The 25933-nt window shown below is 44.4% G+C and overlaps 2 protein-coding genes and 1 long non-coding RNA gene across 7 annotated transcripts in view; 1 reads left to right on the top strand and 2 right to left on the bottom strand.

Annotated features, from left to right (window-relative positions):
- The window catches only part of LOC132870601 (uncharacterized), a 315561-nt gene that overhangs the window by 84494 nt on the left and 205134 nt on the right, over positions 1–25933 (bottom strand). The gene's annotated exons all lie outside the window — the stretch shown is intronic.
- LOC132870599 (uncharacterized) lies at positions 1735–25570 on the bottom strand. Of its 2 annotated transcripts, XM_060904301.1 has the most exons (5): positions 25452–25570; positions 25163–25267; positions 24133–24275; positions 9817–9866; positions 1735–4316 (listed from the first exon to the last, which is right to left on the bottom strand). In XM_060904301.1, the coding sequence occupies exon 5, from the start codon at positions 4298–4300 to the stop codon at positions 2228–2230; it is 2073 nt and encodes a 690-aa protein (XP_060760284.1). In that variant the 5' UTR covers positions 4301–4316; positions 9817–9866; positions 24133–24275; positions 25163–25267; positions 25452–25570; the 3' UTR covers positions 1735–2227. The 2 variants fall into 2 exon arrangements, with proteins under 2 accessions (XP_060760284.1, XP_060760285.1); XM_060904302.1 differs by lacking the exons at positions 25163–25267; positions 25452–25570 and adding an exon at positions 24398–24529.
- On the top strand, positions 9947–11834 carry LOC132870353 (uncharacterized). 4 transcript variants are annotated; one of them, XM_060903988.1, is made up of 4 exons: positions 9947–10054; positions 10367–10395; positions 10575–11059; positions 11191–11834. In XM_060903988.1, the coding sequence occupies exons 2-4, from the start codon at positions 10373–10375 to the stop codon at positions 11721–11723; spliced, it is 1041 nt and encodes a 346-aa protein (XP_060759971.1). In that variant the 5' UTR covers positions 9947–10054; positions 10367–10372; the 3' UTR covers positions 11724–11834. The 4 variants fall into 4 exon arrangements, with proteins under 4 accessions (XP_060759971.1, XP_060759972.1, XP_060759973.1 ...); XM_060903989.1 differs by having other exon boundaries at positions 10367–10410; XM_060903990.1 differs by lacking the exon at positions 10367–10395 and having other exon boundaries at positions 9949–10054.

Below are 25933 nucleotides of genomic sequence, written 5' to 3'. Positions count from 1 at the left end.
GTTACCTAATTAGATTTTACAGTGTGGGCGTGGCTCTGGCACTTGTTAAGGCCACGCCTGATTTGCTCCCTTTAAAAGGCCAGTCTTGGAGAAGATGTCGGCTGTTAACGCTGCTCGTGCTGCTTCTCTGGTCGGCTGCTCATGTTCCTGGGCGTACGGCTGCTGGTTTGCTTTGTTTTTTGTTATGGTTTTGTTTTGTATTTTCTTTTCATGCATTTAGTTTTATCATACTAATATCGCATGTCTGAAGTGTTTAATATTATTGATTTTAAGTAAATTCTTTCAGTATTTGGTAATCTTGTGTCCCGTGTCCTCCTTGGTTTTGTTGCGATTCTGAGCCAGATCGTAACAAAATGGGGGCTTGTCCAGGATCTTTGTTACGATCTGGCTCAGAATCGCAACAAAACCAAGGAGGACACGGGACACAAGATTACCAAATACTGAAAGAATTTACTTTAAAAAACAAATTATATACAACATATATGTACAAAACCTATTGATCAGTACATCAATAATATTAAAAATTTCAGACATCCGATATTAGTATGATAAAACTAAATGCATGAAAAGAAAACAAATACAAAACAAAATCATAACTAAAAACAAAGCAAAGTAAAGATGGGGCGGGGTTCACCGCTCTGTGAAAGCGTGCGTGGGCAAACAGTGCAACACTTTAAGAATAACGTTCCTCAGTGTAAAACTGCAAAGAATTTGGTGATCACATCATATATATGGTCCATAATATCATTAAAAGATTCAGAGAATCTGGAGGAATCTCTGTCTGCAGGAGACAAGGCTAAAATGTTTTATTTTAAAAGAAAGCTTGCAATGAAGTTGTCTGTGCTTTAGAACTAGCGATAACGTTGCAATAGCTATGCAGTCTGGTTAATCAAATGACTTTCTATGGATTTGCCCGTCAAGATGGCATCGCCTTGTCCACGGCTAACAATAACACACATGCACACAAGAGACCTGTGCGATGGACACTATTGTAATAGTCAGTCACAACAAATGATTGGAAATTTTTGTAGTGATGTCAGACGATGGTCTTGCCTTGCTTAAAGCAGTGTTGCTGTTGGGCCGTTATTAAGCTCGAGGTGTGGACCTGGGTTTTAAGCAGGTTGGAATGTTATTTTTATTTTCTGAGCAAGCTGCATTTACAGATATTCCACTGTCTTCCTGATTAACATAGACATATATGTGTGCACACACTGCCAGAGCTGGGTCAGAACACTACCATGCTGCTTTGTGGGGGTGGGGAGGAGTGTTACAATAATTGAAAAAAATAAATGACCCTGGCTCTTTTTCAGTTCAGTTGTGTTTCATTTTGTAACATTCTACCCGGTGTTTATTCTACAGGTTCTACAAGCTTGTCAGTAAATCCATTCAGTTGCTTCAGAGGCATTAGGTATTGTAAGTGGTGAGGCAACATTACAACAATGCGTCAACAGAAAATGCACTTTTAATACTTAAGTATTTTTAAAAGCAAGCATTTCAGTACTTAAATTTGACTGGACAACTTTCACTTGTATTGGAGTAACATTTGACTTAAGTAATGAAGTTGGGTACTTTGTCCACTTCTGTTCAAATTCTAGCTTACTGTTAGGTTTTGATTTGTCAGAACTGAAGAAAGTTGAATTGAGAATTATCTATAAATATAAATCCTCTGCTGTCCAGGAGATTCAGCCTCACGGATCGATCTGGGAGCGACATTCAGTGACACAGACACAGCTGTTCAGAGATGTTTCTCAGTTTATTGAAAGACAAACATGAGTATATATTCACACTTAAGGGTGTGGTGAGACAAACAGGATTGGTGAATTCACGACAAAGAAATGCATATATTCTTACGATTGCTTAAGACACAGTGGCAGATAAATGATGTGCACAGCAATAGAAACCAGAGTTCAGAGCACTACCAAGTAAGAAGTAGACATTGAGAGCAGAAGAAGAATAAGACAATAGCAGATTTGTGTGCTGGTTGGAGCATCCTGTGTGTTATGAAAGGAAGAGAAACAGATTCGCAGCAAATATTAATCTTATCACTTAATGTTGCTGATTTCTGCAAAATCACCTCCTCTGCATTTAAGTGAAGTAATTCCTTCAAACACATTTTACAAAAAACCTGAATAGTAATAATGTGATCACTATAATACATTTGTTTAATGTTTCTGGTATTTCATTGGATATGATTGGAGACAGATAGGATTTTTCTTTGTTCATTCACTCAGGCGTAGTTTGATTCATCTTCCTTTGTGAATCCACTTTTCGCAGCTTTTTCAATGCTCTTTATCTCCTCTGGAGCAGCAGCAGGGAGAATGGCGAGCAGTTCTTTGTCGATCTTCTCCATCCTTGCAATACTCTTTCTTTCAAACTCCTCCTTGTTCTTGATGACAAGGTGTAAGATGGCTTTCTGAGCCTCATCACAGGAGTTCTGTAACCGCTGACGCTCCAACTCAAATTCAGGCTTTTCCTTGTCCATGGCCATCAGTTTTCCCAGAGAACTGACACGATCCATGAGGTGCTTGGCGGACACATCGGTGTAGGTTGCTGAGATCATGTGGACGAGGCTGGCAATGTTAGAGGCTTGAAAGGCTTGCTTGTAGAGCAGATCTTTGGAGAAGAGCTTTGCGTTGTAGGAAAGTGCTTGTGTCTTCTCAGATGTGGTGACAAAGTTTTGAAGAGTTCTGGTCAGGCTGGTTTTCACGATGCTGGACACCATCTGAAAGAAGCACACCATCTTCTCCCACTGCTCCTTCACTCTCCCCATGGCATCCATACCTTTGACCAGCATTTCTATAGTGGTCTTAAAGTCGACCTCTTTGACCTCACAGCTTCTCAAAGTGATCAGGATTTCAGTCAGCTCCTTTTGGTTCTTCTCCATGTTCTCTACACACTTCTCATAGGTCTCTCTGGTCGTGTTCAGTTGAGCACGGCTCTGTTCTATTTTGAATCTTGCATTCAGTGATTCCCATTGTGAAGCACTCATTTTCTCAGATTTACTTTCTTCTTTATACATCATTGGTGGTTTGGGAGTCAGGGCAGGAGACTTTGTAATGTCTTTACTTTTGCTGTCAAAAGAGCGAGCTGATTCAGTCAGTTTTCTTATTCTTTCAATCAGCTTCTTTGTTTTGGCATCTTCACATTTCCCGTCTGGTGCATACTTTGCTAGTTTTGCACAGATTGCAATGCCTTCATCACATGTGTTTTGGGCATCCTCTTTTGCCTTGCAGTTTGGGATTTGTTCTAAATTCTTCTTGATTCTTTTAAACTGATTTTCCTGGAAAACTGTTTTTGTAGCTTTCTTCTTTTGATCATACAACTCTTTCCAGTTAATCGTGTTGTCCTGCACAAACTCTTGAAGTTGCTCAGTGGATGTCAGGATTTCTGCAGACTTACTATAAATGTTAATTGCGTCAACAGCATCAATAGCAGATTCTTGACCTGTAATCATCTCATTATTCACATTAGAAATTCTTGTGGAAGCTTTACAGCCATGGATCACTTGCTGAGTAATCACGGCAATTACTCCATTAACAAGACTTGTCATGCTCTCAGTCAAGCCTCCGACAAAATCCATAGCCATCATTCCCCAGCCATCGGGCATTGAATCCATTGTTTCCTTGTAACTTTCATGTGCTTCTTTAAGTTGCTGCTCCATATCCTTCATTGCTTTCTCTGAGCGATTACGAGCGTCTTCTGATGACTGTTTCCTCATCTTGGCCTCGTCTATTGTCTTCCTGATAGTATCTAGCTCTTCCCCATAAAAGTACTGAGCATTTACACATGCTTCCAGCAGCTCTTGGATAATATTGATGACATCAGTGAACCGCTCTTGTGTTGAATTAGCCAGCTTTTCACAGTCAACTGCAATGCTACGAATGTTCTCCAGCTGGTCAGGGAGATGGGCTTGAACAACCTCATCATTTCCTTGGAACAGGATCTTCACAGCTGTCTTCATGTAATCTGGAACTGCCATGGTGTGGAGTCGAATCTGATCCATGTTCTTATGGGCCTCATTGAAAGCCCTCCAGCCAGAGTTACACACTTGCATGAGGCAGGCTCTAAATGAATCTGGGTATCTGATGAACTGGTAGCCACCTTTAGGTGGGTTCTTGTTAATGGAGAAATCTGTTTTAGAGGAGATAAAGACCAGCTCTCCCAGGATGGCTATGGAGAGAGGAGCAGGAGTCAGATACTCCTCCCAGTTGGCATATGGCTGCATCACAAGCTTGGTTTGGTTTCTCATCTCCTCAGCTGTGGTGAGGCTTTGATTTTTCTTTGCAATTTGGGAATCCATGGCTTCTTTGTTTATGCTAAAGGAAAGGAAATGCATTGATTGTATGTTTAATATACATTCATCAACACCATCACCAGCAATATTAACATTATTAACAACAATATTAATCTACACATTCTGTGTTTCAATGATTCTTTTAAATAATCAGATTTTTCCACAAAAAAAAAAATCTCACATGTTGCAGTCCATCATGGAGCTCTTAATTTAAAAGGGAAAAATGTTGCACAAAATCTATTTAAGCGGTTTAATGGAAATTAAGTGGGCACAAAGTGAAACGATTTTTTTTATACACTGAATTTCATAAAGATGTTAAAATAGTAGGTTTGCCTTATTCTCTGCACCCCACAGCCAAAAACGATGAGTACTGAAAACGAAACCCAACATGCAGGTGGTCATTAACAAGCCTTCATGATGTCACTTTAGTGCACTTTAATGGAAATTAAGTCGGTGCAATTTGAGGATTCTAGAAATAAATAGACTTGTAGTAGTTTGGGGGCGAAGAGATGGTTGTTGTTGTTTATTGAAATTCATGAAGATATTAAAATAGTAGGTGTGCATTATTTTCTGTACCCCATAGCAAAAGATAGATAGATAGATAGATGAATGAGAACTGAAAATGAAACTAAACTTATGGCCCTTTTCCACTACCCTTTTTCAGCTCACTTCAGCTCGCTTCAGCTCACTTCAGCCCGACACGGCTCGCGTTTCGACTACCAAAAACCAGCACGACTCAGCTCGTTTCAGCCCTGCTTAGCCCCTAAAACTCGCACCGTTTTGGAGTGGGGCTGAAGCGAGCCAAACCGTGCCGACTGAGGCTGGGGGCGTGAGCAGACACTCCCCTGTGCACTGATTGGTGAGGAGGAGTGTCCTCACATGCCCACACACGCCCCGCGAGCGCGCTGGGATCTGTAAACACCGCAAACCCGGAAGAAGAATAATTACGAATTACGAGAATTTCTGAAGCCTTATGCGCCTCGCCTCATCTATACGCTCTTGCCAGTATCTGTCCGCGTTGTAGGTGACAACAAGCCACAGCACCAAGACCAGCAACACTAACGACTCCATGTCCTCCATGTTTATTGTTTACTATCCGGGTCGTGAGACTACCGCTTAAAAGCTCACTGAATCAGTGACATACAGAGCATCGTGGACGAGTTCGCGGAGCGCAAGGCTCGTCGTATGCCCTTCAAATAATGCGCGCAGTAGGCTATTGATGTTTTATTATGAGCCATGTACAGTATGTCGCCGAATGTTTTTTTGTTTGAGTTACATGTTCGTTTGAAGGACTTAATGTACAAAATAACATAGTTGCACCCCGGAGTGTTGAAATTGGTAAACACAGTGCATTCAGTGAGGTTTGCACCGCCCTCCTTTTATTTCTGACTCTTCCTGTCAGCGTTGCAACCTCTGAGCGCTCATTCGTATGCCCTTCAAATAATGTGCGCAGTATAGGCTATTGATGTTTTATTATGAGCCATGTACAGTATCCTAATGTTTTTTGTTTCTGAGTTACATGTTCGTTTGAAGGACTTGATGTACTAAATAACATAGTTGCACCCGGTAGTGTTGAAATTGGTAAACACCGCAGTTGCGGACATTTTGTAGCCTAAAATGATGTTATGATAAGCTTTAATAAAGGGCCCGGTCATTTGCCCCGCCCCCGGCCCGGCTCTGACTTGTTCCGCCACTGTCACTGATGTCACTGTTTGCGCTGCTTAACGACATCACGTGACGTCCACCCACTTTCGCTAACTCCACCCAATGTGTCCACCCACTTCCAGCCAGCACGGTTCAGCGCGGTTGTAGTCGAAATGCAACTTCAATAGCCCCGCTCAGCTCGACTCGGCTCGACTCGGCACGGCACGGCTCAGCCGCGTTTGTAGTGGAAAAGCGGCATTAGAGTGGTTTTTATGCTGTAGCAGTACAGTTTCCCTTTGCTGGAACTAAAGGGCCCCACTGCAATGAGGGAGTTTTTCCTCATCACCGTCGCCACAGGCTTGATTATTGGAAATAGATTAGGGATAAAATTAACTCATGTTTAAAGAATTTTAATGACTTTAAAGCTGCTTTGCGACAATGTCAATTGTTAAAAACGCTATAAAAATAAACTTGACAATAGCCAAGAAGAATGGAGATGTGGAGATCAACTGTTTATATAACCTGTGTAAATACAACAGATATTTTTCAGTGCACTCACATGCACACAGTGCCCAAGGTGCACAGCGCCCCCTGTCACCAGAGTATTGAACTCAGCTGTCACTCATTCACACTCGTCAGCCAGACTACTGAAACCTCACTCACACTCAGGCCCACGGACAGGGGGGGGGGACAAACAGGTATGTTGTCCTGGGCCCAGGAATGGGGGGGGGGGGGGCCATAACTGGGTTCTCATGAAGTTGCGATTATCTCATCTCATCTCATTATCTGTAGCCGCGTTCTACAGGGTCGCAGGCAAGCTGGAGCCTATCCCAGCTGACTATGGGCGAAAGGCGGGGTACACCCTGGACAAGTCGCCAGGTCATCACAGGGCTGACACATAGACACAAACAACCATTCACACTCACATTCACACCTACGCTCAATTTAGAGTCACCAGTTAACCTAACCTGCATGTCTTTGGACTGTGGGGGAAACCGGAGCACCCGGAGGAAACCCACGCGGACACGGGGAGAACATGCAAACTCCACACAGAAAGGCCCTCGCCGGCCCCGGGGCTCGAACCCGGACCTTCTTGCTGTGAGGCGACAGCGCTAACCACTACACCACCGTGCCGGAAGTTGCGATTATTTTATTTCATTTCAAAATGTGTTGATTTGGGGGAGAAATGTGCTATATTTGCATTCAATAAATGATTTCTAGATCTTATGCCTTTATTGTCTTTGAAAAAGGCGTCAAGAACCCCCTACCACCCCTAATGCAAAAATGGTTTGGTCTGACTCTTTGATTAAGGGGAAAAAAACGACATCGTTCGATCATAGCGCTTCGACAATCAGCGTGCGTGCCATTTGCCAACATGCACAAGTCAGGAGCACAGAAAAGAAAAGAAAAGAAAAAGAGGGGAAGAAACCAAGAGACTCAGGGGCTCACTGCATAAATATTTTAAAAAAGATTCGGATGATGCAGCAGGTACTAGCAAAGGCAGTGGGGCAGCTGAGCCAGGTAAGTAGGGTGACCATTCGTCCGGATTTCGTCCGGATTTCGTCTGGACACTCCGGTTTTAGAGCCGTCTATCCGGACGTCTGTCACGCGTCCTCACTTTTTACATTTTGTCCTCATTTCGGACCCTCAGCCGCCACCGTTGCATCAATCGTCACAAATCCCCGCCCATTATTTACACTTGCTATTCTGCGATGACATACAGGCAAAGATAGCCTACAAGGATTTCTCGTATACAAACATTCGCGCTGTGCGCGCAGCTGATGGAGCCTCTGCAGCCTCTGATTGGCTGGAAGCTGCTGTCACTCAAAAGCTGCACTCACGCGATTGGCTGATTTTTGCTCCTCCGAGCTGCGCGCGCAGTGCGAATGTTTGTACGGAAAAACCTATGAATGTTGGCATGCATGCTGTTGAACAATACTCATGCCGAAACGAAAGACATCCTTTAAAAATGCTTGGTGCTTAGAGCATTGTTTTGTCGGCAAGAGCCAAAAAGGAGAACACTTCGCCTTCTGCAAGCTCTGTCGCATTGACATTGATGTGGGGAGCAGAGGGAAAGGTGCGATAGACAGACACGCGGACACAGACCGCCACAGAGAGAATGCCAGCAGTGCTGGACAGTCATCTTTAGCATCATTTTTTGCCCCAGCTCTACCAACCCCAATCGATAACAAAACCACTGCTGCTGAGCTGACTAAATTGTTCCACACCATTAAACACCATCACTCGTACAGGAGTTTAGACTGCTCTGCAAAAGTTGACAGGTAAGGTTATAGGCCAAATGTAAATGACATGGTTGACTGTCATTTTTCATGTTTTTCTTTTTGATATTTTTTGGATGAGCATAAATGAACACAACAAATGTTTTGTTTTTAGTTTAGTTCCTGTGGATAAGCCGAGGCCAGTATAGTAGGCTAAATGACAGGAGGCCTACATGTTTCTTGACTCATTTTTCAATTTTTCATTTTTTTTTCTTTTTGATGGTCATTTTCAAGTGAATAAATATGTTGGCCTATGGCATGGCAAAGACTGTTTTTTCAGTGTCTATAGATGGACACAACTCTTTACAGTGACTTTACAGTGATGTTTTGTTTCTTGTTGACATGGTCTTGACCATCATTTTCCACATTTCTCTTTTTGATAGGTGTTCCAAGTTAATAAATATATATTGACTTCATACGTTTTTTTGTTTTTCTTACCCCCCCGTAACGTGATGGTGTCCTAACTTTAGGGCCTTTGTCCTCACTTTTGGACACAAGTGTCCTAACTTACAGACTCATGTCAGTGGTCACCCTAAAGACACAGCCAACTTTTTCCAGCCCCGTAAAGTAACCCCAACCAAGGCACGCGCGGCACGCAATTCATGTTACAAACGAGGGGAGAGCAAGTCACACTGAACACCATATCAAACGCACAGGGCATTGAATCATTTCATAACCAGAACGGCTTAATAACATTGTGTTTCATATATCTGATTGAAGCTAAGAATATTCACATTAGCCCGCAATCATATCCCGCCGTTTCTCGAGCGGTGTGTTCTTCTCTGCTTTTCACACTGGACAGTACGCATTCACAGTATACTATGTTCTTCCATGTTCAGCTCAATGGGCTGGCAATGCTCTCTATAGAGCACGAACTTGCGAAAAAGCTGGACTTCAATGACCTTATTGACGACTTTGCCACAACAAAAGTCCGGCGCATTGCATTTCGCACCTGAATAGTTGTAGACTAAGGAAATGTTAAAATGTTAAAACTGTAAAAATGTTGAAATGCTAAAATGAAATGGTTGTTGACCAGTTGAATGGTTTTTGAATACCTGTCATTTAAGGGTTGGCGTGAGTAGAGACTGGGATAAGAGAGGTGTGTGTGTGTGTGTGTGTGTGGGTTGGCCCGGGGGGGTTGTTAGGGGGGGCCCATTCAGAGCATTTTGTCCCGGGCCCAGCCAAAGCTGTCAGCGGCCCTGCTCACACTTCCCCTCTTTGTGAAGTATTGTTCTGGGTTTTCTGGTCCATATCAAGCCTTTATATCTCTGCCTGCCTATTGTTGTTTTGATTCTCGCTATCTTCTTTCATCTATGCTTTGTCTTTCCTACATTGCCCTGTTCGTCGATCGACTGACCCTTGCCTGCCTTTTGACCACGACTCTAGCTTCACGATTTGGCTTTGTTACTGTTTGCTCTCCGCTCTCCAAACACCCTGACACACACACACACACACACATCCAAAAATTCAGTGGCTTTTAATTGATTTTTTTGCATACATTCAAAAAAAACTTTGACATTCCTAACCAGATAAAAAGGATTAAATGTGTAAAGAAAATAAAATCTTTAAAAATGTTCAGAACAGCGTTGGTCCTCCTACCTTGATGTCCTGATAGTCTTCAGTGAATGTGTCGAGGATCTTTGTGAGCTCTGCAACCAAATGATGCACTGTCACAAAACTGAAAGTCACTGTGTATTTATAACCTGTAACCCACCCTCCCCTTTCACTGTCCCAGCTCTGCCATATGGGACTATAAAAGCAGCTCATCTTAAAATCTCACATGACTGACTGACTGACTGTGGTGAGCGAGAAGAGAAATAACAGTGAACAAAAAGAGGTAAATTTTCACACTTTAATGAGAGCTCTATCTTTAAGAAACCCTGTGACAAGGTTATCATGTGGCATGCTGCTTTTCTGAGTACTGTGCATTGAGTGTGTTTAAATATGTAATGACGAGCATTTTGATTCAAACTGGTAGAATATGAAAAATAATATAAAATGACCATGAGGGCCTGTTTTTATTGAACAATAATAAATGTGCTGAAAGAGATCTCACAAATGGTTTGAGACACTGGAGGGGATTTTTATGAACATCTCATGTTTTTTTTTTCCTCCTCCCCCACTAAAGCACTGTTACTTCCTGTTTCAGATTAAGATGACCCAGCTTCATTCATCTGAGTGAGGGGAATTCCAGTATTGACATCAAAATTATTTATAATAATAAACTGATTTTTATAAGTAATGGCTCACAGAAAATTCCAACAAGAAATATGATTTTTCGAAGTTGAACTAAAATAAAATATTTTTCCTGAAGGGGTTTTTGATTTTCTGTGTTGAAATTGTGCTCGTCTCTGCAGAGTTGTGCTGAAGAACATGGCTGAGGCTGTTATTGTTCCATTAAAATATGGCATCTCCTCCCTGAATGCAGTCTATCAGGCGCTGATTGAGACAGATGTAGATCCTGTTACTGGGCAATGCTCCAACTACAATGCCATCAGACAGCAGATAGTGCAGGCTCATCAGAACCTGGAGCGCTCAGAACAGACGGCCAGTTCAGGGTTAAAGAATCTGGATGAAAATTTGGAGAGACTTACAGAAGACGAGGGAAAACTGGAACGTGAGAAGAGCAGTACTGAGACTCATTTAGAGAATTTGAGAACAGAGCAGGCATCTAATGAAGAATTATGCAGAAAATCTCAAGCAGCTTTGGAACAGGCCAGGAGGAATCTGAATTCAACAAAACAGACACTTCGTGATCAGGAAAGCAGGAAAAAAACTGCTGAAATCGTCACAGGTGTTGGACTGGGAGTGATGGTTATACCAATCATTGGATGGATTGCAGGTGAAAATTCTGCTACATGTAGAGTGTCATGTAGAAGAAAATGATTAAAATGTCATTTATATAAAAGTGTACACTTCACGTGAGTCAATATGTGTGAGATTCAAACATTGTATTTGTCTTCCTCTGTGCAGGTCCTGTCATGGCGATTGGTGGTGCCATTGAAATGGATGAAGCAGAACATGCTATCGGAGTGGCTGAAGAAGAAGTGAGAAACTCTGAGACTGACGTGAAAAAATATAAAAGTAAAATGTCTGAATACGAGTCCAAGATGTCCCAGACCAAACAAGATATCCAACAGAAAGACAAGAAGCTGAAGGAGAAGCGTGAAGGAATCCAGAAGCTGAAGAAGCAGATCAAGTCTGTTGCTGACTTCCAGAAGAAAGTGAGAAGAGCCGTCCACCTCCTGGGTGTCCTGAACGGGAAGACCAGTGTGGCTGAACATCAGACTCGCAGATTCATCCTCGATGAGCCTGTGATGAAGGTGATGGAGGATGTAATGAAAGCCACAGAGCAAATCATAGGCAATGAGCTCCTCTACGGCAATGACTTGCCAAGACTCATCAATCAAATGAAGGAAAACGGCCAACGATTGGCAGAAATCTGTGCCTCAGAGACCAGCTCTAAGAATAACACCAGTTTGTTAAATTTAAGTGATTTTTTTTAAAAGTTATATTTACACTCCATGGTCAAAATAATCTGATCTTGGTCAGCTTGGTGTGGAAGGCTGTTGAAAGATTAAATTAAAATAAATAAATAAATAAATAAATAAAATACATGTGCTCAATTTGTAATTCATTAAATACTCACACAAATTCCATCCACTTAAAATAACTGCCTTTATTCTGCCAACATTATGCTGATGTCAGGTTGGTACCAGAGTCAGCACCAAACTACACATCCAAACTACAATTCTAGACTATTCTTCCAAGAGTGCACCATGATCTGCAGATGTAGCTGCTGCGGACGGCAAAACTCATCGTCACTCAGTCACAGGACTTCTGATCACATCCCCCTCCTTTCAGTTTGCCTTACGATGAGTCCATGTATATAAACCTTAGTTTCTGTACGATTCTTTATCTCACCTTGAACCAGCACTTATGAGATTAATTTTTGGAGCACACCCGGTCCTCTGTTTTTCAAAACACAATCAGAAATACTTTAAGAACCCCAAGGGGAAATTGAGTACATAGTTGTTCACACTCAAGCAGAGAAATTACAAATTTAAACAAATATGTAAAATGCGGAAAAACCAGCCTGTGTAGTGCACTTCTACAAGGGGTAAAAACAATGGTTATGTATGTAACCGCGGTTCTATGAATTTCGGATGACCGCCAGAGGCGGTGCTTAAAGCACCCGGATGTCCATCACATGTGCATGCAGTTCGAGTGTGTATACCAACAAAGGCGCTTGCGACAGGGGTGACGTATGTCACTGCACCGGTACTTAAGGTGCGTTCACCCCGGAAGCGTTCTCTTGGCAGTCTTCTCGTCAGCCTTCCGAGTGACGGCCAAGCTCTGGCGGTCATCCGAAATTCATAGAACCGCGGTTACATACGTAACCATCGTTCTATTTCATTTCTCCTGACCGCCAGAGGCGGTGCTTAAAGCACCCGGATGACTAATACCAACAGGGTCACAAGGAAGACCTACTTACCCTATGAATGGCTGAAAAGGGTGGCTGTGGCCAGTGGATTGTGCATGGCCACATTAACCCTATAAAACCTTGCAAACGTGCAAGTTGAGACCCATGAGGCAGCGGCGCAGATATCAGAGAGTGGAACGCCACGTAGAGCCGCCCATGATTCAGCCACACTCCGATTGGAGTGGCCTCGGATGTGGGGAGGGACCAGGAGGCTGCTGCTAGTGTAGGCATGGCTAATGACCTCCACGATCCAGTTCGATATTCTCTGTTTGGACAACGCGTGGCCGTGCCTATGTCCAGTGTGACACACAAACAGTGCATCCGACTGTCGGAATGCAGCAGTCGCTTCAATGTATGTCCTCAGTGCTTGAACTGGGCAAAGAAGGACGTGATCTTGGCCCTACACATTCTCCTCAGGCGGTGGTCTGAAGGCTTCCAGGCTGAGGGGCTGATTGGTGTACGAAGAGAAGTTCTTGGGCAGAAACGAAGGGTTAGGCCACAATGTTACACCTGTGCCATCGGGGCTCCATCGTAAGCACTCCCGGCCGATAGATAGGGCGTGTAGTTCACCCGCTCTCCTAGCTGACGCCATAGCTAAAAGGAATGCTGACTTTAAAGACAGCCACTTGAGCTCCGTCCCCTGTAGGGGTTCAAATGGAGGTTTACATAGTGCACTTAAAACCAGAGGCAAGTCCCAAGCTGGTCGTGGACTGCGTTGAGGGGGTCTTATGCACTGAGCACCTTTAAGAAAGCGGCTCACCAGTGTGTGGAATCCCACAGTCAGCCCGTCTACCCTGTTGTGCATTGCAGATATAGCCGCTACATAGACCTTGATGGTGGAGGGTGCAAGGCCCTCCTCCAGACGAGACTGTAAAAAGCTGAGAAATCACAGGTATCGGACAATATGCCGGTTCCTGATGGCGTGCTTGGCACCAACTCACAAAGAGCTTCCACCTATTGGCATAGAGCGCATTGGTGGAAGGTGCGCGGGAACACTGGGTGGTCCGCACAATGGTCGACTCACATTCTGCTAGCAGTGGGTCGGGCCCTTCAGAGGCCATACCCACAGCCACAACCATGCTGGGTTCGGATGCCAAATTTGACCCCCCATCTGTGAGAGGCGGTCCATCCGTGCAGGGAGACACCAAGGCTCCTTGTACAGCAACCAGTACAGGGTAGGGAACCAGACTCTCCCCGGCCAATAGGGGGCTATCAACAGCACCCTGTGGCCCTCCTTGAGGATCCTCTTGAGAGTGGGCAGAATTAGCAGGAGTGGTGGGAAAGCATACAGGAGCTGCTGTGGCCACTCGTGTGCCAGTGCGTCTTGGCCCAAGGGGCTTGACGTTTCTTTCAGTGTAAACCACAGGGGACAATGTGTTGTGGCCTGGGAGGTGAAAAGGTCCACCTCTGCCCTGCCGTATCACAGCCAAATACTCTGCACCACTTCCGGGTGCAGCTTCCACTCCCCCGGTTCGGGGTTCTATCATGACAGAAGAGCCGCAGCAGTGTTCCTCACTCCTGGTAAATGCATTGCCCTCAGGCTCACCAGACGAGGGTAAGCCCATGTCAGCAGGTGCCGAGTGAGCTTTCAGGGAAGGTAGTGACCTGGTGCCGCCCTGGTGGTTTATATGATAGACCACAGATGTATTGTCGGTCTTTATAAGGACATGCCGACCCACTAAAACCGGAAGGAAATGTTTCAGGGCAAGGAAGACGGCCCGCAGCTCTAACACATTGATGTGTTGTCCTCGCTGTTGTGGGGCCCATACGCCCCGGGCAGTCCTGCACTGCCACACTGCGCCCCAGCCGATCAGTGATGCATCGGTGGCAACAACTTCTCTGCGAGAGGGTATGGACCCCATGGGGACCCCCCCGCATTAGAAAAGAGTGCTCTCTCCATGGGCATAGACATGTGAGGAGCAACTGGCCATGATTCTGACTGGCCTGTGCCTGTGATGTTGTGGATGTAAACCAAGGCTGTTTATCCAGATTTGTAGAGGCCTGAGTGTGAGGAGGCCCAATGGAACTACAGACGAGGCCGCGGTGAGCATACCTAGTAGTGTCTGGAAAGACCTGAAGGTCAGGGTTCGTCCCTTCCTGAAGCGATGTAACCGTCGGACAATATCGCTCACCCGTCGCTGAGACAGGGTTGCCCTCAACAGCTGAGAATCCAGCTGAAGGCCAAGAAAAACAGTCTTCTGGCTGGGTGTGAGGGAGCTCTTGGCGTGGTTCACCCTGAGCCCAAGTTTGGTGATGTGAGAAACCAGCATGGCTGGGTCGCTGAGCGCGTCTACCCTTGACTGAGAAAAAAAAAAAAAAAAAACAGTCATCCAGGTAGGGGAGGATACACATTCCCCTGCTCTGAAATAGGGACAGTGCTGCCGCGACGAAGCTCAAAGATTCTGGGAAGTATGCATCCTTCAGATCGATGGTTGTGAACCAATCATCCCATCTGATGCTGTTTAAGACGTCGGATGTGTGCAGGATACGGAATTTGAAGACCTTGAGGTGGTCGTTCAAATGTCTCAGATCCAGTACGGGGCGAAGCCCACCCCCTTTTTTTTGGATGGTGAAATAGGTGGAATAAAACCCAATGTTTTGTGAAGGTGGATCTAATGGCTCGATGGCACCCTTTTTCAGGAGGGTCAAGACCTCCTGGCATAGTGCCAGAGCTTTGGCCTTGTCTTTTACTATAGTCATTTTGACCCCTTGAACTCTCGGCGGTCGGCATCTGAATTGTATGCTGTAACCCTGAGAGAGGGTGGATATAACCCAGGGGTCCGATGTTACCACTTCCCAGTAGGCGAGTTGTTGACTGGTGAAGTGTCCGACCACCGGAGTGGAGTAGTCAATGTCTGCCTCCATGCCCCCTACGGCCCCTGGGGGGGAAATTGTACCCTGGTGCCGCTGCACAGGCACGTCAAAGAGCTGTCCCGGAATCACTGGGAGAGTGCGGAGGGCCCTCCTGCAGGGATCTGAGAGTGGTGACTGAGCCAACCATACCTGACGCCTGGCGAGAGTTAAAGACGACATTAGTCTGCCCAGCTCCCTGGACATGAAAGCAAATGCCTGCAGCAAGGCCTCACTTAGGCTTTGCAGTGATGGGTCTGCTCCAGAAGACTGAAGAGCCTGAGACTGGGCCAGGATCAGGTGAGATAACGAATTGCCTATGCGTGCAGCCCGTGCTGCAGCGTCATAGCTCTTCCCGATGAAGTCATCGGTCAAACAACACTGTGGCCGTGGACAGCGAGCGTCGGGTCTCAATGCCTCGTCCGGCGAAAGGATCAGGGCCGCAAGGGCCTGTTCGATTGTTGGCATGCTGACCAGACCCTGACTGGACGCATCCTGCATCTCTACAGCTCCTCAATAAAGGGGGCTGAAGGTGGAACAGTGAAAACAGCAGAGGGGGAGTCTAAAAAAGGCACTCTGCATCCGTACTTCAGATGGCGCCGTGTCCCACCCCAGGCGGGCTAGCGCCTTTTTTATCGCGGGCTTGACCATAGTGGAAAGCACGTCCTCCTCTTGAAGCTCCGCGGCCGGGGACAGCACCGGAGGCTGTGGCTCAGGAGGAGTAAATGAAGCAGCAGAGGCGAGAGCATCAGCAGGCCATGCCTCAGGCGGTTGTAGGTTATAGAGCAAAGCCTTAATCTCAGCAAGCTCTGAAGGACCACAATGGAAATAAGTATTTTTACTTTTTGTGTTATCCTCTGCAATATTTATATTATATGTTTACATGTTATGTATAAGTTTTTATTGTGAAATAAGTCAATACAATACAAAAAGAAGCCAAGGTGCCCAATCGTTGCGCCAAGGGGTCCACCTTCTGGTACTTGGGCCTACAGGGAGCCTCACGTGACGGCTGCTTAGGGCGCTTCCTAGACTTAGGAGGCCGAGCGTAGTCGCTCGGTGCAGGGGGCAGTCGAGAGCCCAAACTGCTTTCCAGCTGAGCAAGCCTAGCAGTGCATCAAGCAAACAAAACGAAATATCCGCAGCAGAGTCAGGAGCGAACATAGTCACCCAACCGCGTTCAGGTAATCAGCAATCAAAGCTGAAATAAACAAGCTACAGCGCGAATCAAAAGTGTACAAAAACACCAAATAAGTATCACACTTGCAACAAAACGATACTTATTAGATCGCTACAAGGTGAGAAAATATCCATATGATCGCGGTGAAACTTATAATTAGAAGCTGCTGGCTGCCGAAGTCCGAGCAAACTCACTCATAACCGGTTTAGTTGAAAATACTTTACTTACCTTAAAGTTTCGAGACAATCAGCACATAAACATGACCGCTGTTTATTCTACTTACCTAAATATGGATTAGGTGACGGTAAACAAGCAGTGTCAAAGTACCAATACAGAGCCAAGCAACCAAAATGAAATATCCACAGCAGAGTCAGGAGCGAACACACTCACCCAGCCACATTTAGGTAATCAGCAATCAGCTGAAGTAAACAAGCTACAGTGCGAATCAGAAGCGCACACAAGCACCAAATAAGTGCCATATTTGCAACAAAACGATACTTATTAGATCGCTACAAGGCGAGAAAACACCCCTATGATCGCGGTGAAAATGAAATTTATAATTAGAAGTTGCTAGCTGCCGAAGTCAGCGAACTTACTCATAAGCGGTTTCTTACCGGAACCAAATGGCAAATCGCAGTCTTAAGAAGGGCGGAAAAAAAAAATGCAGCTCCAACCCGTTAAGGGTTTGCAAGACTCCAGCGATTGCTCTTAGAAAAATAATATAACTCGAAAACCTGCTCTGCATGAGAAGATGCAAGAGAACGCTTCCGGGGTGAACGCAACTTAAGTACCGGTGCAGTGACATACGTCAACCCTGTCGCAAGCAACTTTGTTGGTATACACACTCGAACTGCATGCGCATGTGATGGACATCCGGGTGCTTTAAGCACCGCCTTGGGTGGTCAAGAGAAATGAAATAGAACAGCCTGTGTCGTGCACCTCTACATGGGGGAAAACCAGCCTGTGTCGTGCACCTCTACATGGGGGAAAACCAGCCTGTGTCGTGCACCTCTACATGGGGGAAAACCAGCCTGTGTCGTGCACCTCTACATGGGGGAAAACCAGCCTGTGTCGTGCACCTCTACATGGGGGAAAACCAGCCTGTGTCGTGCACCTCTACATGGGGGAAAACCAGCCTGTGTCGTGCACCTCTACATGGGGGAAAACCAGCCTGTGTCGTGCACCTCTACATGGGGGAAAACCAGCCTGTGTCGTGCACCTCTACATGGGGGAAAACCAGCCTGTGTCGTGCACCTCTACATGGGGGAAAACCAGCCTGTGTCGTGCACCTCTACATGGGGGAAAACCAGCCTGTGTCGTGCACCTCTACATGGGGGAAAACCAGCCTGTGTCGTGCACCTCTACATGGGGGAAAACCAGCCTGTGTCGTGCACCTCTACATGGGGGAAAACCAGCCTGTGTCGTGCACCTCTACATGGGGGAAAACCAGCCTGTGTCGTGCACCTCTACATGGGGGAAAACCAGCCTGTGTCGTGCACCTCTACATGGGGGAAAACCAGCCTGTGTCGTGCACCTCTACATGGGGGAAAACCAGCCTGTGTCGTGCACCTCTACATGGGGAAAAACCAGCCTGTGTCGTGCACCTCTACATGGGGAAAAACCAGCCTGTGTCGTGCACCTCTACATGGGGAAAAACCAGCCTGTGTCGTGCACCTCTACATGGGGAAAAACCAGCCTGTGTCGTGCACCTCTACATGGGGAAAAACCAGCCTGTGTCGTGCACCTCTACATGGGGAAAAACCAGCCTGTGTCGTGCACTTCTACATGGGGAAAAACCAGCCTGTGTCGTGCACTTCTACATGGGGAAAAACCAGCCTGTGTCGTGCACTTCTACATGGGGAAAAACCAGCCTGTGTCGTGCACTTCTACATGGGGAAAAACCAGCCTGTGTCGTGCACTTCTACATGGGGAAAAACCAGCCTGTGTCGTGCACTTCTACATGGGGAAAAACCAGCCTGTGTCGTGCACTTCTACATGGGGAAAAACCAGCCTGTGTCGTGCACTTCTACATGGGGAAAAACCAGCCTGTGTAGTGCACTTCTACATGGGGAAAAACCAGCCTGTGTAGTGCACTTCTACATGGGGAAAAACCAGCCTGTGTAGTGCACTTCTACATGGGGAAAAACCAGCCTGTGTAGTGCACTTCTACATGGGGAAAAACCAGCCTGTGTAGTGCACTTCTACATGGGGAAAAACCAGCCTGTGTAGTGCACTTCTACATGGGGAAAAACCAGCCTGTGTAGTGCACTTCTACATGGGGAAAAACCAGCCTGTGTAGTGCACTTCTACATGGGGAAAAACCAGCCTGTGTAGTGCACTTCTACATGGGGAAAAAACAGCCTGTGTAGTGCACTTCTACATGGGGAAAAAACAGCCTGTGTAGTGCACTTCTACATGGGGAAAAAACAGCCTGTGTAGTGCACTTCTACATGGGGAAAAACCAGCCTGTGTAGTGCACTTCTACATGGGGAAAAACCAGCCTGTATAGTGCACTTCTACAAGGGGAAAACCAGCCTGTGTAGTGCACTTCTGCAAGTGGAAAACCAGCATGTGTCATGCATTTCTACAAGGGGAAACCAGCATGTGTAGTGCACGTCTACAAGGGGAAAAAACAACCTGAGTCGTGCCCTTCTACAAGGGAAAAACAACCTGTGTAGTGCATTTCTACAAGGGGAAAAACAACCTGTGTAGTGCACTTCTACACGGGAAAAACAACCTGTGTAGTGCACTTCTACAAGGGGAAAAACCAGCCCGAGTAGTGCACTTCTACAAGGGGAAAAAAAAAAACCCGCCTGTGTAGTGCACTTCTACAAGGGGAAAACCAGCCTGTGTAGTCCACTTCTACAAGGGGAAAACCAGCCTGTGTAGTGCACTTCTACAAGGGCCTGTGTAATACACTTCTACAAGGGGAAAAACAGCCTGTGTAGTGCACTTCTACAACAGGAAACCCAGCCTGTGTAGTGCACTTCTACAAGGGGAAAACCAGCCTGTGTAGTCCACTTCTACAAGGGGAAACCCACCCTGTGTAGTGCACTTCTACAAGGGGAAAACCAGCATCAGGGTTCTCCACGGATTGAAAATATAGGGGGTGGGGGTCAATCGGATGACCCTGAAACAAATTTGCATACATTTACATATTTCGTTTGCATAAGATTTGCATAAAATACTCTCAAATAGTAATCATTTAGAATAGAGGAATCAATTGGACTGGTACAAAGCACATCATATTCAGACACATTGTTTGAAATGGAACTGGAAAAAATATTTTTTTTATTTAGCAAACTACAAAAAAAAAGAACAGAAAAGTACAGAAAAGTTTTTGTATTAATTATATTCACACTGCTCCACAAAAGCTGACATTGTTTGAAATGGAAATGTAATTGCAGGCACCACTGGAAAAAATAATTTTTTTAGAGAGTAAAGTACATTGAAAAGATGTTGTTTTAACTACCGGTATATTTACACTGCTCCATGGCTATATTTTCACTGCTCAATGGCTATATTTACACTGCTCCATCCATGTTCACCAGTTAACAGTCTAAGAAGATAAAAAAGAAAAATGACATTGTAATTTAAACTCATTCATACAGACTCAAGCAAAATGCACTGTAATAGTTACACAGCCTAACATGATCTCTAAAATATGGTTGCACAAAATGCTTTGATATTTGAAGGAAACTAACTCAAAATTACCTGCTTTCCTCTTTTCCTAAACATCCACTTCGAAGGTGATCTTCTTGTTCCTAATGCCTGCCCATAGTTTTGCAGCTTTGTGAAAATCAAACTCCTCTGGTGGAGTCCTTACGCCGTTTTGACCCCATAGACTCCCATTCAAATCCTGACAGCGCTTTTACTACAAAATCACTTGTTTTCAACTCGCTCTAGTGTCCACATTTTTTACACTAGAGACAAAAAAAATTACATCAATGTGTTCATGAGAGCCTTGTAGCACTCAATGTGAAAGAATTTTGTGAATAGCTCCTTTCGTTTCCGTGTAAATCCCTGTTGTTCAAGAAGAGGGAACTCTGAGAAAAAGCGCTCTTCGCTTGTCATATTGTGTCTCTTCCCTGCACCTGAGCACCGTTACCAAGGCGACAAGCTCCACTCAGGGAGCAGAGAGGGGCGGGGCTGCTCTCTCAAACACACACAGGCTCAGAGCATCGGAGCCTCATAGCCTGCGATACGCGCCCTGCAGCACTCTCACCATTTCACACAGGGGTTTGTCGGCTCTAGTTTTGTGTTTACTCCCCCCCCGGCTGGCTACTTATTTGTCATGGCCGGCTAGTATGAGCCTTAGTGGAAAGCCCTGAAACGCCGAAGTGTGAAACGCTTTTCTTAGACTATAATCGTCAGACTGACTAAACTAATTGCTGGTAAATGAGTTTCACACTCGGGTGTTGTCGCATTGTCGGTACTCCAACAGAGAAAGGCTATCTGTCACAAAGAAAACAAAGGGATGTCTCTTCCTTTTGTAAAGGGGCAGCAGAAATTAAACGGGGGCAGGAATTACAGAAAGGGGGGTGGCCCGCACCTCTAAAACCCCTCGCGGAGAACCCTGAGCATGTGTAGTGCACTTCTACAAGGGGAAATGAGCACCTTTTTTGTCCCAGAGAAGGCTCGATCCCCGGACAGTGAAGGTGTTCAGGAGACATTTATTTCATCCCTTTTGCGTCCGTATTTACCCTCCTGATGGCTTCATTTTCTGTATACACACCTTGTCCTCCGGGTCAAAAATGACCTGTCCTCACTAAAGATCTGAAATAAACCAATTTAATTTCATTTTAAGTGCCAAACATATTTTGCACGAAGAAACAACTTGTCATTCATCAGAAACTGTGTGAATATCTGAGATTTCCCTTTTTACAGTGCAGAAACACTGCATTCATTCAGTGGACAGCACTCGTTTTTATTACAACACAGCTGTAATATACGTTTTCTTTACTAAAGCAGATTTTTATTATTTTTATTTCTTAAGGTACTGCAAAGGTGGTAAACAATATTTTTTTTATCAAGATATAGTACTTATATAGCCGAAGAAGCTGAAGAAAGTGTCACAAATGTGCAGAAAGTAGTTTTGAATGCAATTTACTGAAGGCACTTACAATGATTGTTCACATTTGACTATCTTTTGCAACAAGGCAATCATGACCAACACAGGAGAACAAGCGAATAACAGACCACTCCCTAAACACGTCCCCTATGAAACGCACACACAATCTCAATATCTTGCAGGGACAAGTCAATCAGTAAGCACATGTAGGGCAGTAAGCAACTGTGTGTGCCTGGACTTTGCAGATATATTTCTCACATTGGCAGCACACAGTCTGAGAAAACCAGCTCCAAGGCCTGTTCAGCACTGTAACGTGCACTCATGGCTTCATCACAGAGAGAACTGAGGGTCCTGTTATCTGCAGCACATTTAGAGACTCTGAATGTAGAAGTATTGGTCAACAATGCCTTGATGGTTGTGTCTGAAATTATCTGAACTTTGATCTTTGAAAGTTGTGTATGGGGTCACGGAAAGGTGGTGGTGCACCTGCCCAAGAAAGTTTTAGTTCTGTCTAAGATCAATCAGCAGTGAGTGTGTGTGTTGTGTCTGTATGTGTTTTTGTTGTTTGTAACTGACTCTATGACTGTTTTAGGTGCCGGGTCAAAAATGACCCGAAGGCAATCTTTGTACCCAAGTTGTGTACAGCCTCTATGGAAATATGAATAAACAAAATATTTCCCTTTTTCTAATATTAGGGTCATTTTAGGAAGTCATAAAATTTCAAGTTGAAAAAAATAACATTAAAGGGGTTTTCTCTGCTATTAAACACAATTTTGGGTCATTTTTGACCCGAAGACATCAGGAGGGTTAACGAGCTGACTTTACCATGTCGTGTTTGTAATTTCACTTTCCTTTCTGATATATCAGATTGTAAAAGTGCTCAGAGTAAAAGCAGAACCTGTGTGGTTTTGTTGTTTTTTAATCAGGCGCTGTTCTGGAGCCCCACACGGGGTCCTCGTTTCGAATCACAGCTTCCAACATGGCAGCCTCCATCGCGAAGCTTTTAGCACCTTGGACGCCCAGGTAAATAAAACATTGTTCCAGGGCTGCAGGTGTTTACAGCCTGTGCTTTTATAAAAGTAGATCATAATAATAATCCGTGCAATGCTTGTTAACGCTTTTATTTTGTTTTAAATGAAGACTTTAGAAACACGCTGTAACCTCTGACCCTCTCACACAGACTGCACGTGATGTTAGAATGATCTTTATAAGAATAAAAAGTGTATAAGAATGATAAAGCAGTGGATTTGATGGTGCAGGGAAATGAAGATGGTGGATCATTCAGGAGATGCACTGAATACAGAGCTTTTATAAACCGTGTGTGTGTAAAGGAATGGGGAGGGCCTGCACTATATTAAAACAACCTTCTGAGTTAAACATCAGCCTGACAGTGAACAGAATCTGAACGTTTAAAGTGGGGACTGATAAGGGTTGTTTTACAATCGGGGTACAAAGTTTGTGTCACAGGGGTCCAAAATTCAAATTGACTCAAACTGGTTCTTGTACCAGTTTTTAAGTGAAGGACAAGTTAAAGAACAGATTTCAGGTAATTTTTTGACGTGTGTATGGTAGTTTTGTGTAATCTGCTATAAGATAAAGAAGATGAAGTGTAGCTTTAAGCAGGGCTGGGAGAAACAAATGAAGTGATTCTCAGAGAGGACTTTTTTTTTTGACAATTCAGAATCCACTAGTGCTTTTAAATATAAGGCTGTAAGCTTTGTGTTAGTTGTCTCTAATATTTATGTCCCAATATCTTGACCACATTTTAGGATGAAAATCATTTTAGATGTGTTATTTTATACTGAAAAATTAGCTGTCTCGGAGAGGACATTTTTTGACACAATTACATACTAATTTGATCAAAATAGTCTGAAAACTTACTGGCATTCAACATTAAAACTTAACTATGTTTCCAATGATAGGGAACCAAATGTGTGTTTTATGGTATAAAGAATGATGTAAGTGCATCCCTTTTGGAGCTACCTGTGGTCAAAAAAGCACTTTCTAAATGACACGAGTAATTTTGCTAAATATGACATATTGCCATACATTCACCAAAAATAACGTCATCAATTTTTTTTTGCATGGTAAATAGAGCTATCACAGGGCTACAATAAACAACCGAGTTTATTTAGTCAAGCCTTTTGATATTGAAGATAAGTGTTAAAGGTGATTTTTAGCTTGCGTACCCTGACTGTAAAACAACCCTTAACTTTTTATTCTGAGGATAAATTTGTGTTCAGTTATTCTTTTCATATCTACTCACTCCATATTTCAGATAAGAACAGTTAATGACTAAAATATTAGAATAAATATTAGAACATGGCAGTTTACCGCTTTTCTGAGGGTGGGGTCACATTATCTGTGTCCAGATCACAGCTCTCCATTTTTGAATATTAGTGTATGGACACACAGCTCATGGACTCACTGCTGATTCCTGCAGACACTGATCTCTTCTGCTGGAATTAATTTCACTCCTAGAAAAGACAAAATAAACAGCAGCTTTACAGGGAAGATGATTTCAGTTCCGCAGTTTTACTGCTGTTTTTACACGAGCTCAGTCAAATACAACCACATTTCTCTCCAACACAGCACTTACTTTTACTCAGCACTCCATGCTGGGCTTCATTCATCTCACCGCTTCTGCCTGGAGTTGCAGTTTCTCTTTAGTTTTATTATTTTCTCCGAACAACAACAAAATGGCGCCGAGCCTGAAGGGAAAACACTTCCACTTCTGGAAAACTGATTCACTCAGGAAAAGAATCGACTCTGAGTCTTCTTTATTTTATCTCATCATCTCTAGCCACTTTATCCTGTTCTACAGGGTCGCAGGATCCTATCCCAGCTGACTACGGGCGAAAGGCGGGGTACACCCTGGACAAGTCACCAGGTCATCACAGGGCTGACACATAGACACAGACCACTGGCGGCTCGTTAATAGGGGCGATTTGGGCGATGCACTCCCAAACAGGGAGGGAGATTTTTTTTTTTTTAATCTACTCCTACTACCACGGCAACAGTAAATGTCATTGTCCAATCAGGCTAAGGTCGCGCCTGGTGTAGCCACGCCCTTTTGGGGCGATTTCTGTCAGGTTCAGATTTGCCCCAAAATCTCCCATTGACACTAATGGTGATGATACACGGGGCAACTTTTTGGGCAATGTTGCCGAGCAATGTTGCTGGCAACGGGCAACTTTTCAGGGCAACTAACAATGGGCAACGGCAGTTTACAGTTAGCTAAAAAAAACAAACAAAAAAACCCCGATGGCTTAATTTTTGCTGTGACCATTTAATCAAGCTGTCTGTTGTTTTTTAGAGCTTTGGTGAGGTAAATTCCTCCATATAGAATATTAAAATAACTTACCGGCGTAAAAACAGATGAGTCTATCTCTTCACTCCACTGATGGTGATGATACACGGGGCAACTTTTTGGGCAATGTTGCCGAGCAAAGTTGCTGGCAACGGGCAACTAGGTGAGACACAGGGCAACTTTTCAGGGCAACAACAGTTAGCAACAGCAGTTTACAGTTAGCTTAAAAAAAAAAACACGATATCTTAATTTTTGCTGTGACCATTTAATCAAGCTGTCTGTTGTTTTTTAGAGCTTTGGTGAGGTAAATTCCTCCATATAGAATATTAAAATAACAACTTACCGGTGTAAAAACAGATGAGGAGTCTCTCCATCTCTTCACTCCACTGACACTGAGCGGCCGCCATATTTGTTTGAAATTTCTGATCCGAACCTCACCGGAGGTCACATGACTCGATACTCGCGTTCTGATTGGCTTATCTCAAAAAGTTGCCAGAGATTATCAAAACCATTCATGGTGATGATACACGGGGCAACTTTTTGGGCAATGTTGCCGAGCAATTGCGTTTTGACTCTTTTCTATTGAGATTGGGCAACATTGTTTCTTTCTGAATGGTTTTGATAATCTCTGGCAACTTTTTGAGATAAGCCAATCAGAACACGAGTATCGAGTCATGTGACCTCTGGTGAGGTTCGGATCAGAAATTTCAAACAAATATGGCGGCCGCTCAGTGTCATGGTGATGATACACGGGGCAACTTTTTGGGCAATGTTGCCGAGCAATGTTGCTGGCAACGGGCAACTAGGTGAGACACAGGGCAACTT

Source organism: Neoarius graeffei, chromosome 22 (assembly GCF_027579695.1).
Source record: "Neoarius graeffei isolate fNeoGra1 chromosome 22, fNeoGra1.pri, whole genome shotgun sequence".
Lineage (NCBI taxonomy): Eukaryota > Metazoa > Chordata > Actinopteri > Siluriformes > Ariidae > Neoarius > Neoarius graeffei.
This window is presented reverse-complemented; position numbering and strand designations above follow the sequence as displayed.

Coding starts and splice junctions, on each gene's coding strand:
- LOC132870353 (XM_060903988.1), top strand. CDS start 10,373: ATGACCCAGCTTCATTCATCTGA. Junction 10,396..10,574: donor ACCCAGCTTCATTCATCTGA/GTGAGGGGAATT, acceptor TCGTCTCTGCAG/AGTTGTGCTGAAGAACATGG. Junction 11,060..11,190: donor AATCATTGGATGGATTGCAG/GTGAAAATTCTG, acceptor TCCTCTGTGCAG/GTCCTGTCATGGCGATTGGT.
- LOC132870599 (XM_060904301.1), bottom strand. CDS start 4,300: ATGGATTCCCAAATTGCAAAGAAAAATCAAAGCCTCACCACAGCTGAG.